This window comes from Phycodurus eques, chromosome 16 (assembly GCF_024500275.1).
Source record: "Phycodurus eques isolate BA_2022a chromosome 16, UOR_Pequ_1.1, whole genome shotgun sequence".
Taxonomy (NCBI): domain Eukaryota; kingdom Metazoa; phylum Chordata; class Actinopteri; order Syngnathiformes; family Syngnathidae; genus Phycodurus; species Phycodurus eques.
The window spans coordinates 11,127,134-11,142,555 of NC_084540.1; the positions used below are offsets into that span (position 1 = coordinate 11,127,134).

At 43.7% G+C, this 15,422-nt stretch overlaps 1 protein-coding gene across 2 annotated transcripts; it reads right to left on the minus strand.

The window, feature by feature from the left end:
* Positions 1–553: 553 nt before the first annotated feature.
* cramp1 (cramped chromatin regulator homolog 1) lies at positions 554–15,345 on the minus strand. 2 transcript variants are annotated; one of them, XM_061701305.1, is made up of 20 exons: positions 15,257–15,345; positions 13,189–13,526; positions 11,727–11,929; positions 11,504–11,657; positions 10,807–10,890; positions 10,540–10,588; positions 10,000–10,085; positions 9,402–9,525; positions 8,420–8,501; positions 7,376–8,302; positions 6,207–6,384; positions 5,809–5,987; positions 5,652–5,723; positions 5,495–5,576; positions 5,236–5,349; positions 4,699–4,841; positions 3,547–3,733; positions 3,286–3,453; positions 2,470–2,606; positions 554–913 (listed from the first exon to the last, which is right to left on the minus strand). In XM_061701305.1, the coding sequence occupies exons 1-20, from the start codon at positions 15,334–15,336 to the stop codon at positions 800–802; spliced, it is 3,501 nt and encodes a 1,166-aa protein (XP_061557289.1). In that variant the 5' UTR covers positions 15,337–15,345; the 3' UTR covers positions 554–799. The 2 variants fall into 2 exon arrangements, with proteins under 2 accessions (XP_061557289.1, XP_061557290.1); XM_061701306.1 differs by lacking the exon at positions 15,257–15,345 and adding an exon at positions 13,907–14,087.
* Positions 15,346–15,422: the final 77 nt, after the last annotated feature.

Below are 15,422 nucleotides of genomic sequence, written 5' to 3' on the forward strand. Positions count from 1 at the left end.
ATGAACCTAAATTGAGGTCCAACCAATTACAGGTGAACTTTTGACCTTCTTGAAACTTTTAAATGCACAAGTTCAACTCGAGCTGTTCTCTCTAATAAGGAGGTAATTGGCAAAACTCCAAACGGGTGTTTGGTCCATGAACATTTCCAAGGATGTCCACTTCTATGCCTTTCTGTGACTCTTCCAATTTCTCTGCATTTCTGTTGCAACCTGCTGATGACACTGACAATCAGCTCCTTTTTAGGGAACAGTAAATTGTGCAAAAGGTATTGAAGCATAACAGTTAGGCATTTGCAATCAAAAGTTTAGAAAAGGTCAAATTACGGTAATCTGTAAATGTTAGTGCATTTTAGTGTTTATCTTGTAATTTCACCCAAAAGACGAATATCCCTAACTTATTCTGAGTAGTGAAACGGCACATTTTTGGTGGATTTGCACATTTTTAGGGGCAAAGTTTACATGTAGAAGACAAACAAAAATAGCAGGAAAAGACAAAGGATCAGTGAAAGATTTTCATTCAGATATGGCAGAGTATTTTCCTGTACATGAGGTTGTGAATTGTAAACGGAAGTCTTTAAAGGGAGTTTTTTTTTTTTATCTCATTGCAAAAAGTTTAGTGAAGCCAACGCGTGTTTGAACGATGCGCCTCTCACATTATTGCACTTTAACAAACAGGGCAGGGATGGCTTTAGGTACTGATCTGTTTCCACAGGCGTCTTTGCTCCTAGGTGGCGGGTAGCATGCGCTCATTTGTTTTGTCCAGATGGCGTTGGGTCTGCGGAGCCGCTCTGCCTCCCCCTCAGGGTGGCGAAATCGAGGGTTCGGCCACAGCGAGCTCCTGAGCCAGGTCGTTAAAGCGCGCGATGTAGTCCACGCTGCTCTCGTTCATCATGCAGGCAAGCTGAGAGTCCATCTGCAGATGCAATACAGAATATTTTATACACAATAAAGCCTGAAAAGCAACAATGAATAGGGGAAGGATACATATGGAGTGAGCTGGAATTCAATAGGCAAAAAGACACTGTGGAAGGCCTTTAGTACAGTGGTACCTTGACTTCTGAGTTTAATTAGTTCCCCCACCAAACTCGGAACCCAATTTACTCGTATATCAAAATAACCTTTCCCCATTTAAATGATTTGAAAAGACATTATATTAAATCCCTGCATATGCAGGGTTTGACATTTGTCAAGTCGCCTATTTGTGAATTTTTGAGGAAACTTATCGCTCTCAAAAGAATTTGTCAGAAAAACAGAAAAAAATAGTCATAAAAACAGGTGGGAAAAAAAGTCAGAAAACAGAGAAAAAGGTGGAAACAATTTTTTTTTTCTCAGAAAAACTGAAAAAATAGTCCGAAAAACAGGTGGAAAACATTGTCAGAAATTTTTTTTTTTTTCATTTTTTTTTTCAATCCATGTGAATGCAATACGCTTCCGTATATCTGAAACCTGCTTGCAATTCAAATTTTGGCTCGCAAGACAAGGCAAAAAAAAAAAAAAAAACGAGCAACTTCTAACTCCACAAACTAAGTCAGGGCTCTTGTAGGTCAAGGTACCACCATGCAGTCAGTATCTTAAACACACCTGTCAAACTCAAGGCCTGGGGGCAAGATCTGGCCCACCACATCGTTTTATGTGGCCCCTGAAAGCAAATCATGTGCGTCGACTTCGTATTTCTCAATAAAATACCAAAATTGAAAATTGTCCTCACTTTTAATAACATTGAGATATTACAAGCAATTTTATTGTCAACAGTCCACCTTTCAGAAAAAAACAAACTAAATAATAGTTGAGCCAGCAACTTATTACTGGCTTATGGTTTCAAAACCTATCCATAAATTGTTTTGTAATTATATGAGGCGATCATACATTTCTTATGTGTTCTCAGTCATAACGGCCCCCCGAGAAAAAACATATCTACGATGTGGCCTACGGCAAAAATGAGTTTGACACCCCTATTCTAAAAGATTAATGTGACAAAGTGTGCTTTTCTTTGTCTTTTCTTCTTTTTTGTGCCGCACGTGATGGCAAAGAGGGAAATTTTAATGATGACCATAGAAATGGAAAGTTTGTCGACAATTATAAAAGAACGAACAGAGCGTACACAGGCAAAAGAAAGCACAAGCAGGAGGAATTTCCTTGTGCAGCTCTGTCACCATGTCACATCAACAAATTTAAGGGTGAGTACACAAAACAGTACTTCTATGTACTCTAGACAGTCAAGAATGTTCGGTGAGGTGACCGCCAAGATGTAATCCTCAGTCATTCGTCCTAGCACTACGTGAAAACCTGTTTCGTTTTTAACTGTGGTTGACTTATTTTTATTCTACAATGTAAACAATAAATTGGCTGTACAGTTAATGTTAATTATATGGGGCTGACGGCGTAAATGTGGAGTGAAATAATGGATGTTTTACGAGTGACTTGTTGTGTAGAACTGAAAAAAACAAAACAACAAAGTGCCAAACATACCTCGGCCACATCAGGAAGCCCTCGTGACTGAAAGGAATCATGGGAGTTGCAGTCAAGGAGGCTGGGACCCAGCAAAGCTGTGCCACTGGAGGGGGTGAGGGTGCTCCGCCTGCCCTTATCAGAAGACACCATGCTGGCTGGAATGACATGACATCAGGGCACGATATTACAATATTAATATTAAGAGGAAGCAGTCTATGTTGCTTAGACTTTTTTTTTTTCTGGGACATAAATATAAAACATCCATCCATCCATTTTCTGAGCCGCTTCTCCTCACTAGGGTCGCGGGCGTGCTGGAGCCTATCCCAGCTGTTATCCGGCAGGAGGCGGGGTACACCTTGAAATGGTTGCCAGCCAATCGCAGGGCACATACAAACAAACAACCATTCGCACTCACAGTCACACCTACGGGCAATTTAGAGTCTCCAATTAATGCATGTTTTTGGGATGTGGGAGGAAACCGGAGTGCCCGGAGAAAACCCACGCAGGCACGGGGAGAACATGCAAACTCCACACAGGCGGGGCCGGGGATTGAACCCGGGTCGTCAGAACTGTGAGGCTGACGCTCTAACCAGTCGTCCACCGTGCCGCCTAAATATAAAACAATCCAATGAAAAGCAGTACATACAGCACTAACTTCCTTCTTATACCACGTGATGATGTATTCTTATACTACTGCACAAACTAGTTCATTGTATGCCTAATTTGGTACCGTTGTAAACTGAGGACCCATGTAATTAGTTTTTTTTAACCACCCATATAAGGTCCACGACACACCAGTTGAGAAACACTGCTTTAGAAGACAGACAAACTCACAGAGGAGGCATCCCAGTGTGGAGTCGGAAGAGTCGCTGGGATACCACTGTGGGTCGTGGCTGGGTGAAGGAATCCAGCCCCGGGACGGGCTGATGGAGGGAGATGAGGCCAGCAGTTTGGAGCCGTCGTTGCTACTTAGTTTGGCCGGAGAGAGCGCCGCCTCCTCGCCTGCATCACGACAGCATTCAAATTATTTCCATAACTTCCATTACTGCTCTGATCTTCATTCAACATTACTTGTCTTTCTCCATGTTCACGCACCGTAGTGGGCAGAATTGATGGCGAGCTCGATGATGGAGTCGCTGATGTGTGTTTGATTCTCTCCGGGTGTCATGGCCTCCTCGGGGGGGCCCGGCAGAGAGATGTCCAGGAGTGAGGCAACGCTGGGTGGAGAGAGGAGTGAGTCTCCACCCCCTGTCACTCCGGGAGATGGCGGAGGCAGGCCATTCTGTGGAAGGAACATCATCTTTTGTTTTCGCACTGATCAACAACCTAAATTCTCATCTGCTCCATTGAATTACATTTATTTCAAACTGCACACTCTCTTCATTCCGTAGCATTTCTCTTAGTTACACTCCAGGAGTTCCAGTATGTGTATATGGATTTTAGATTTTTTTTTTGTCCAATCAGATTAGATTTCAGCCATGTCAATCTAATCTGCCGAGGGCCATCGTAAACAGTATTTGCTGGCTGATATAACAAACTATTTGCAGTGGGACCGTTTTGTTAACCAATCAAATTACAAATTTGTCCTCACAGGGCCGGAGTGCCGGCCCTTGATGATGTCAACATTTTACTGTCCTCTGATTGGTTGGACAGAGCAAAACTTGTGACAGCCAACTTTAGCAGATGATGCCCGTGACACCGTTGTGTGCTGTTTTATTGTTTTTGCTAAAATTGCGACATGATAGTGGTGGTATTAAGAGGTGGATTAAGTCAGGTAAGTGCCAACTGAAGGCCCAGGAACAAAATGCTTGGCCCGCCAATGTGTTTTGGGTAGAGCTGCACTGCATCGTACTAAGCAGTGTCATTATTTTGGTTACCATTTAGTTACGAGAGCGGCTAAATATTAGGAAAATCTTTCATCATGGCAATTAATATTTCTCCCAACAGCATCCATCAAAATTGAGCATGATTATCTTAACAAATAGGCAGCAGTTTTAATTTCTCTTTCTCCCCGGGCGCTTCAGCTGCCCCCTGCTCCAGTGTGTTCCACTAACATGTGTATGTGTTCACTGTGATGGGTTAAATGCATAGAACAAATTTTGTGTGCATGCATGAATGTTCATGACAATAAAAGGTGATTCTTCTTCTTCTTGTATTTGATGTCACTAAATTGCGTTGTAGCTGGCTTTTATCTTATCGAAATTACCCAAGACTGAGCATGTGTGTATGTATTTGCATTTTCCTGACCTCTGAGACATTGTGCTGGAGGAGCTGAGGGTCTGGTTCAGCATCAACAACTGGTGCGGGGGTGACCAGTCCTGGAGGATCTGACTCCCGACAAGGACTTCCAGGAATGATGCCTGCAGTCTTAGCTGCAAGGTCAAGTGCACCTAAAAAAAACAACAACAAAAAAAGAGATAATTAGTCAGAAACTTGCAGGAGAAAACAGCTATTTGGATAAAACACACTGACTTGAGTAGAATTTATTAATTTGTTGGGACTGGGCAATATGGCCTATATTTTTCCACAAAGATCTGATTTCCAATTTTAGCCAATTTTTTCCCCTTATAGAAAAAGCAAATGTCAATACGATAATTGAAAACAAGATTGGCTATTTGTTTCCCCAGAATCCACTTTTGACTTTACAGATAATATGAAAATAAGTGTTTCCTCGCAGAAAAAAGGTTTTGTTGGACCAGTACATCATATTTATGCCAACCTGACAAACGGGACTCAACATGTATGTACTTTCACGTAGTAAAAACAAAACACAGCAATACATACTGGAGAGTTGACTGGCTACCGCAGAGTCAGAGGCAGCCGACGAGGAAGCCTTGGACGGTGGAGGGAGGGAGGCAGGAGCAAGCCGGGTTTGAATTGGCCGGAAAGATCCAGTTCCTGAGGCAAGAAACAGCAAATGAGAGATATGAATAGTAATTGGACAACTGTGACCCAGTCTGTTTCTGTTAAATAGATCAAAATTGAGACTATCATTTCCACCCTCTGCTGTTACTAATCAACCGCAGCCTCCTGAAGTTAATACCTGTGGCAGAGGAGTTGGAGAGGATGGAGACGGAGCAGACGTGCTGCGAAGTGTCCCCCGTAGTTCGCGGTAAAAGAGTTCGCTATAGACAAGAAACAAGCAGCTTAGCTGGATGTCTGACATGTTAGGTCATCATCGGGGACACAAAGAAACTCACCTGAACTACGAGCGGTTTCCGGAGTTTGTTTCGAGGTTTTCTTTGTCGTGAGAGGAAAAGATCTGACTGCATCTATGAGTTCAAGAGATTCATAATCAATATGACGGCATAAGAATGCATGCTTGGAATTTGGAGGTGCAACGTGCACGCGTCTTACACTGATGGAGTCGAGCTGCTGCCTCAGGGCCAGCTCAGCCTCCTTGTTGGGGGAGAACATTCGGCTGTGGCGGGAACTATTTGGTGGGAGTGTGGTGGGTACTGCAAAGACATTGCCTTCAGAGTCGCTGGCTGCTGCTCCTGACGAGCCCAGCAAAGAGCGGGGAAGGATGCGTGCACCTGAGGAGGAAGGTAAATATGAAGATGACTTCATTTCATGTTGTCTCGTGGTATTCCAGTTGTACACAATCTATGGCAGTCGTCAGAATCATTCACTGAGACTTGACTTTTTTTTTTTTTTTTATGTATAATGGGTGCTTTGGCTCAAAAACGGTTGGGAAACAATGAATAAGGAACAATTCCAAAAACAGCCGACTGAGAATACTGATCTGCTGATACCTGAGCCTCCTACGTTTGTCAGGTGTAACTTGGCCCCTCGGACAGAGGCCTGCTGCCGGCCACAACTTGGGCTACGGACCCCTGCAATAGGACCTTTTCCTGGAGGCGTGAGCGCCTGGTTTTGTTCCTCCTGAGGAGTCTTGAGGGGTGACGTAGCTGTGGAACAAAGCTCTGGAGCCTGGAGGAGAATACACGGCAAGAAGCATCAAACACACTGTGAAGGAGACAGCAACGTGATCTGTGTGATGGGCAACAAAAATATACAGTGGAGTGTAATCAAATAAAATAGGTCGCAGTGGTGTAAGACTGCATCATATATATTTTTTTGTCTATTTTGTTTTCTCTCAATTGAACTGTGTGGAATGAAAACCAAATTTGCTAACACTCTTGAACACTCCACTGTCTGAGAAAGATTTTAAATCTCCACCTTTTCCCTCACTCTGCCGTCAGGCTGTTCCCCCCGATTGATGTCTGGATATCTTTTAGAAAATAACGAATTAAAGTAGTTAGGTTAGATACATTTGAGTAAGCCTGTTTTGTTAAAAATGGATTAATGTAATGCTTTGGTAGGAACCGGAACTAAGTCGGCATAAAAAGGTAAGTGTAGAGATTCATTTTCGCCTTTTAAACTGCTCATCTTTTTATTTATTTTATTACATCACTAACGGCTCTAAGACCTTTGAAAATGAGCCGGCCAGCCGACGCAAGCAACGATCGGTCGGTCGTCGCGAGAGTCGAACAGGCAAAGCGGCTAGTAGGTAGTCGTCGTGAGCAGCCATTTTAATCAATGGCACCGTAATAAATGATTTTTTTTTTGTGTGTATTAAATTGGTGTGATTGTGAGTTGTTTGTCTATATGTGCTTTGCAACTGGCTGAAGCCCAGTCCAGGGTATGGGCCGCCTCGCCCAAAATCAGCTGGGATAGGCTGCAGCTCACCTGTGACTCTAATGAGGATAATTAAACAAATTTTAAAATGGATGGAAGGATGGATGTCATGAGAAAGTGCAAATGTTATGTTACTGAGTCATGAGTGTACATGTAAAATGTGCAAATTGCAAAGGCAGAATAAGAAAGTATGCTTTTGGTTTTCAGGTTAAAGCTGTAAGCTTACACTGTGATGTCAAAATGAATATCAACACCAGTGCATAAAGAACCAACTAATTCCTACCAAAGGTTTGGGGTTGACCTCTGTGGTGACCAGTCTTAGCAGACAGCGTAGTACTCGTTGCTTCCCGTGTGTTCTCGGCTGCGATGGTGCTTGCCCTTTTTCGTGAGGATGTGAGATGGACTGCCACTCGTACTCGAGCTGCAGCTTACCGGGCTTCCCAAACATCAAATACAACTCAGCCAGCGTGACGTTCTCTGCGTCACGGACGTTCCAGCCTTCCCCTCTGATCTGTTCGACAGTTCGCTCTTTGGCTGCGGGGGCCGAGCTCTGCGGCATTCCTTCTTCTGAGCCAGCCATGGAAAGCTTGGCTGGCGCAGTCTGGATGCCGTCTGGGGAGGAGGAGCTCACGCTCTGCTCCTCCTTGCACTGCTCCAGTGCGCTCTCTGCACTACTACACAATGCATCTATCGTTTTGGTCCCTGCTAGGCTTCCATTGGAATCCACACCAGTAGTGCAGGTTTTGCTCCCCTCAACAAGTCCTCCCTCAGTTGCTTCCTCTGCGGGAATCACAGCTTGCTGGGGAAGTGCAGATAGAGAAGAAGGCCTCCTCTCCTCTAGCTTGCCAGAACCATTGGGTGAAGTCTCAAGGCTGGAGGGCTCTGTTTGACAAGTGTCACTCTGTGGGGTCACTGAAGCTGTTGGAGCTGTGTTTCCTCGTCCAGATTTGGTGCTTGTCCGTGAGGGTGGAGCTGTATGAATACCCAGGATCTGGGCAGCGGGTAGCTCTTTGGCGTTGGGCCGGGCCTTGCCGCTTTCTTGCCAGTGTACAGTGCATGAGGCTTTGGAGTGAACCACACGAGCCACGCCGGGTAGTGTAGTCAGGGAGCTGCTCTCTGCCGGGAAAAGAAAGAGCTCCTCAGGTGGGGATTTGTTTGGCGAAGGGGACTGAGTCCCCTCTAATGCTTCCCTTTCCATCAGACTTTTTATCTAAAAGAGCAGAGTTAAGAAAATATCCTGCGCACAACAACATTGCTGCTTCACATGAATACATTTGTGCAAAAAGTCCAGACATGTTAATAACCCATCAGAAGTATTGAAAGATACAATTCTCTGGTCGTGATAGGCCCACTTCTGTTTCAGGTACTCAATGAGGCTGGAAACTTTCCTGTGAAGCTCCACCACCATCCTGGTGCAAATAAAGAACGTTATTTTTTTCAAAATTCTTTTTATATCCACTAATTGCTCCTGAATATAAACAGTTTTTGGAAAGATTTTCATCAGGTCATCTTAAATTTTAGATTTCCATTCAGTAATTTCATGAAATTGTATTAGACGTCATATCCAGTCACACATGGCTTCTTTGTTTTTTTGTATCTTTTTTTTGCTTTTTGTACTTTTGTCCACATGAAAACTGGAGTTTAGCAGCACTCTGCATGTCGATCTATTGCTTGACCCTTTTGTTGTTGTCATACTATGCTTCCTAATTCTTTGTGTTAGACATGTTTGTCTTTTGTAACTTTATATTCGAGCAGGACAGTTAAAACTACCTTTATTCCACTACCAATCTATACATATGATTCCCCTTTTCTTGAATATGTTATGGTGCCTTTTCTGGAAATTATTTTCTTCAGGGTTGCTCTTTGGATAAAATAGTCCAATTATTGTGCTGTGTTTAGGCCAATTCATACTTTCCACATTGCGTGTCCGCAGACTACAAGTGGACTGCAGATGCGCACGCGGTCACATTCATATTGCGTTTCGGGGTGCACGGCTGTACGTGTTTCTAGCATGTGCATTTGTCCACATATCACTGCCGCGTGCCACGCAGGACAGGGAAAACAAATAAAATAACTAAATAATACATTTCAAAAAAACAAAACATATATTTTTGCACTTATATGACAATTAACTGCACTAAAATGTTATCGTTTTTGCTGGATGGAAATGTTTTCTATTATTTCTTATATAGAAAATGTAAATGAAATCCAAACAAAGCAAAGGTAAAAAAATCGCCTGGAATACATTGTGTTATCTGCACTGCTGCACTGTATAAGTGGACGTGGCTTAGTTAACTTGGGTTACTGACCTGAGGCGAGGGTTGTGCGCTAGACTCTGAACACGGGCCCAGGAATAGTTGCTGCGTGGCTGAAGCTCCACCGCCACCTTCAGGGGTAAACGCACCGGCTTCTGGTCCTCCTCGTCACTTACTCCTGCAGGGACATAAAGAGCACAATGAAGCAGAGGACAAAAAGTCAGTGGCGCCACATAGAATGACAGCAATGAAGAGTTGTTTTGGGGCTTTCACATTTTATGGAGGAGCATTCTCAAAATTAAACACGAGTACAGCGAACAGATCAAAACATAAAGAGCATCATTCACTAAACACTAACTCGGTGATTCAAGGACATGAGAGGTTGTGGCACGTTTTCTTCTACAATCGTGAGTGCTACTGATCAGCTGACAGATCAGCCATCCAATCTCCTGCACCGTCTCCCGACTGCACAGCCTCTTCCCCATGTGGTGTTACCATGGGAACACCACCAGCCCCCTCAATGCTATTGTTAAAAACCCACCCCAACAAAATCATGTACCTCATGATTGACACGCTTTGCAGTTTTAGCATCACTGTTTGTTTACTAAGCATTTTCTCCAGTGCATCTGTGTGTGTTTATGTGTACTCTCACCATCTGGGTCACAAAGTTTCTTCAGTGCACGGCACATGGGTGCTTTAATTCGCAAGTTCCGCCCTTTGGAGCGCACAGTGGTGGCCCTGATCAAACAGTGAACAGTGTGAGCCTGAGTCAATTGGCTCAGTCAACAACTACCTGGAATATCTTTACATGACTGAAACAGCAAACCCTTTCAACAATGATCACATTTGAACAAATAGGACTTACTGGAATTCCTTTGAAAACATATGGGCCAGTTGTTTGTTATACTGTATAGGTTCCATAGACATTGTTGAACAAAACAATCAAGTTCCAATAATAAGATAAAAAATATCTAATAAAATTGAAGAAAGAGATCTTGCTGTTGAGATATTAAGTACAGTACTGTTATAAACAATTTCCCCCCTCACTGGTGTTCAGTCTTTTGTCCCGCATCCTGTTAAACCCAGACTATTTTGGAAACGTATACAGTGCAAATTTAACTGTTTGTGTATTTGTATTTAAAGAGCATTAATATCATTTGTTTGTGCTATTTAACATAATGATGCAACTTACCCTTGTTGGATGAGTTCATTCAGCTTTGCCACATTCTTGTCATCCATAACTATATGAGACAAAATGCAAAGCCAAAGAATTGATTACAACAGCGTTCCTGAGGAGCTGCTTTCACAAAAGATCAAACGTGTGTGTGTGTGTGTGTGTGTGTGTGTGTGTGTGTGTGTGTGCGGAGCAGGTTGTTTGCATGCCACACTTAATTGGATCCCTCATGATCCCACATCCACATGCGCAAACCGTGGTTCAGGAAACTTGTGCAGAACTTACGCCCTCCAACTTTTTTGCGGAGTTCAGCATAGCAGATGAGACCGTACAGTTCCTGAGAGGATTTTTTTAGCACTCTGGTGTACACTGAGGAGGAGAGAAAGGACAAATCACCACACAGATGCTGCGTGTGATGGACAAAGCATTTGTACGCAAGATAAAGGTATCGGGACAGTAATATTGATGGAAGCAGGGCAAAGGAGTCATGAGCATCTGGAGTACTCATCGTGCATTACACTTTCCAAATACAAGTGGAAAAGTGATGATTTTTTTTTTTTTCAACTAGCAACTCTGTCATGTCATTGTGAAGACTGTATTTACACAAAAATACAGTAACTGCATCTCCCCATGTACAAATGTATTTGTAAAATAATAATAAGAATAAGATGTCTCCCCCAAAACAGTAGCACGTGCCAAAGCAGCAGGTGGTGCTATAATCCCACCCATTTTAGCCAATTACACGAGTACGGAAAAATATTAGCTAAACTGCATTTGGAAAAATATTCACCCTGACGGCAGTTTTTTAAAAAGTCGGTTTTCAGTGGCCCAAAACAATTTGCCAAAATTCCAAAATGCATAAAATCATATTCAATGTTGTGCAGACATGGTCCGAAGTCATTTAGGGAAAAAAGACAATAAACAAAAATAAATAAAATAAATAAATAACATGCTCCAGTTTAGTGTTAAACTGTCACCGTACCATTGGCAAAGTCAATGTGCTTGGAGATCTTGTGCCACGTGCGGTAGTAGAAGTGGCGGACCTGTTCCTTGTTTTTCACCATGTTTGCTGGCTTGCCTCTCTTCTTGTACTTCATGGCAATGTTGTTCTGGATGGCCTCGAAATCCTTGCCATGCTGGAGAGGGGGATTATATAAATACATGAGAAGGCCCATTTAATGGAAAATGACACTTCCACATCCTACCTCATAGAGCCCTTCAAAAAAGCTGTTTTTATCCTCTGCGCTCCAAGATTCCCACTGCCGACGGGCCCGCTTTTGGTTACCAGCTTGCTCCTCCTTCTCAGCAGGTCCTTGGCCCTTGGTGGTCTTGGAAACTCCTCCCGTAGACCCGGCCACGGGCCCAGACTGTCCCACTGCACCCTGGGAAGAGGTACCGTTCTCTGCCCCTATAACGCACAGACATCCATAAAACAGTCAAGGTTGAACCAAACTTCTAGCATAACTAGAAAAGGGTGTATTTGTGTGAGGTAATTGAAGCACATAATCGGTCGAAATGTTCTAACTGGGGTTTAGCTCTGGCAGAAAAGCAAGAAAAGCAAACCGGTCCCTTTGGCCAAGTCTACAGCACACAGGTCCAAAACCAACTCCGGGTGGGCTTCAAAGGCCAAATTTGGCCAAGAATAAAGCACAAACAGAAAAAGAGGGAGTTGGTCACTATGTGTGAACCTCAGAGACGCTAAACTAGACGCGTCGCTCTCGAAATAGATGAGCACCAATATAGCATCAATGAACATACCTTTGTCAATTCATTGACACTTGGGCAGTCCCTAAAAAATATTTTCTTTTTGCCAGCAACTCAAGAAATAGGACAAAATACCATCCATGCTTTAAATGCTTCCTATGGCCATACAAATGCACTTTTATTGAGAAAACTTACAACCATAATGTCTGGCCGCATAATTATGACCACGTGCACAAATCAAACACATGACAGGCATGAAAGTTATCTTTACACAAATACTAATGCTTGGCTTTGATTAATTCTGTCAGAGGCTTTAAACAGCTCATTTATTGTTGTTGTTATTCATCAAATCATATTGCGAGCTGGTTCTACCTCATTTAGTGACATGACAGTCAAGTGATTACACTCAACTCTCAGATTGATGCGGCTCTACAGCATTTGCCGACAACAACAACACTGAAAATATTTCTACATTACCACCGCAATACTGAGTATTATTTTCATTACTAATACACCTTTTTTTTTTTTTTTTTGCATCGGATCCCATTTACTTGAGATGATCAGAAATGTTGCAGTGTATGTGTTTTTTGCATGACAATACACAACAGAAATATGGCTGTTAATTATCTTTATAATCAACAATGTGTGATAGGAAAATGCAGCATAGTCACATTTTGTTTTCCCCCAAAACCACTTTGCATTCACTACCAAATTTTGACAACAGCATGAGGATGATGAAACTGCCTTTATCTTTCTGTTAGCATCCTTGAGACCCCTTTTGCTTTGGTGGAAATGATGTCAAATCTTTCATGAGACGCCTGCATTTCCCCGCACAGCGGAAAGGGCCCCCCTTTTAACTTGTAGACTCAAAACTAGTGGGGTGACAATGCGAGTTTTAGATGAGTGACTTGTGGCCGGGATTACGAGATGAAACACTTGAGGCACACTCGTGTTTGATGTTACCTTTCGATTTGGCCCCGCCATGGCCGTTGATGGTCGAGCCGATGGAATCCTTCCGGATCCTTTTGCTTGGAGGTCGAACGCTGGATCGGAGAAAATGATGTTGGTCGGGACACGGGGTGCCGGTGGGCTCCGCCGAGGGCTGGGTCTGCTGGCTAGAACCCGAACCGGGGCTGGGAGTAGTGGGTGCCGGATTAAGAATTTCCACTCGCTCGTCTCCCTTTGTACTGCGCTCCTCGGTCGCCTGCTCTCCGCTCTCCTCCTCGTCGCAACCGTCGGCTTTTCTGGACGGATTCGTCGTCCCATCGACACCGATTCCCTCCCTGGAGCCCGGTGTCATGCTGCCGCAACACACACAGTCCCAAAAGATACGTGAGGAGCAAGGCGGAGAGCAAGAGGAACTTCTAAACGCGACGTTTGCTGTCTCTCAACATGGCCGCCGCTGTTTGTTTCAAATCCCCTCTCCATTCCCGACAAAACAACACCAAATATATTCATTTAAAGCATCCAAATAAATTTTCCCTAACCACCCACGCGTTGCGGGAACTGGCGCGAGTGTTTACTAGCCGTCCGAGTGTTGAAATTTGCCATTTTTATTGCCGAATATCAACTAAATTCAAATGCGAGCGCTTTTCAGTTTAGCGCCGTGCAGAAACGACAACGAGAACCCGTCGGTGCGTTCGACCTCGATCTAAAGTGTTTCTTTCCAGCGCAATTATACCAAATGTCGTGCTCTTCGGAAGTGGCCGACGTCTTCTTTCTCTTCACCATGGGTCCGCCCGGTTCGTCTGGCAATAAGTGATCGAATTGGGCATAATCGAAGCCAGCACGGTCTCGTCGCTCTCTGCTGCTCTGCCGTCGTCCAGCTCCGACTGAGGCGACAACTCTGCGCAGTTCGACTGCTTCTCCAATCAGTCATATTACTCAATGCTTCCACACTACAACTCGTCGAAACTTTTACAGCCACCGCGACAAAGTCGCATTCGCAGCAATATTCATCACCGGCGCGCTAACTTGACCTCATTCGCCACGGTAATACTTTAATAAACCTTACAGCCCTTGGCACGTCGCTACGTCACCGTCTGCCTGAAGACGTGCCGTCTACTCATCCATATTTCTTCCATATACATCCCGGCGATGTTTGATCTTGTCCATCGCAATCTCATTTCCAATTGTACTGTTGGCACACTTGGAATTTCGTCTCGAAATCAAAACGTTGTGCGAGAGCATCAACATCAACCACCTCGCGTGCTACTCCTACATCGGCAAAGCGATGTTCCAAAGTTCTCCTGGCGCATTTTAGCTTAAAGTTGAATGAACGCCGGTGCTTTTATTTGAGATGCGGATGTTCTCATGATGAAGCAACGACGTATCACGACAACGACAAAAAAACAGACTGTGATGAACGGCCATGGGTAGTTTTAGGTTGGAAAGGGACAAGAAATCGCCTCCCTTCAGCATTAGACACGACCTTTAAATTGCTGTTCTCTCTCGTCTGCAAGCCAGCCGAGTAATAAATGACATCGCCCTCAAAACAACTCCAATCTACTTTGTTGGGACGCAATAAACTGTAGCCTCCATCTTATAACTCGGGTGGGAAACTCGTGGAATCAACATGAAATAATGTGACAATACATCCGTTTTTATTTTAACGCTCCAATATGCTCTTTGTGACTTCAGGTGCATTTCAAATTGAGCAGTTATACTTGCACGTACTGTATTCACAGTAATACTAACTCAAATATCTTGTGAATGCAAATTAGCTCGTAGTTTTAGGATCGTTGATAAGAGGCTGAACAATACGTTACATATGAGACGTGACAGCGTTTTAAAGGAGTCGGGCAATTAGTTTAAGTGGCCATTGTTATAAATAAGAGTATGCATAAAGTATATTACAGTCATCTCCATTCATAACGTTATTCCTAGCATACCGGCTAACATCGCCAGCTAGCGTTAACACTACGTGACTGTTGAAAGTCATGCCTCCACCATATCTGTTCGTGTAAAGTGTCTCCTTAAATAAGTACAGCCAGTCGCTTCTCAGAACAATATTACATGTTTAGGAAATTACCTGCAGTAAAAGTCCGAATGTGGCGTTTCCATTCGATGTCCGACACAGCCTATATGGGCACAGATATGACACTTCTTCATGTGGCTTGCTTGCTACTCCACGCGCTTTGGCACGCCCACTACAACTCGAAAACAAATCCTGTGATTGGTTGGGTAATCCACGAGGA

Bases quoted from the DNA above. Each gene is read 5' to 3' on its own strand.
- cramp1 (XM_061701305.1), bottom strand. From the start codon at position 15,336: ATGAAGAAGTGTCATATCTGTGCCCATATAGGCTGTGTCGGACATCGA. The intron at 6,385-7,375 runs GTAGGAATTAGT...ATTCTCCTCCAG, and splicing joins AGGTCAACCCCAAACCTTTG to GCTCCAGAGCTTTGTTCCAC. The intron at 2,607-3,285 runs GTGAGTTTGTCT...ATGTCATTCCAG, and splicing joins CACACTGGGATGCCTCCTCT to CCAGCATGGTGTCTTCTGAT.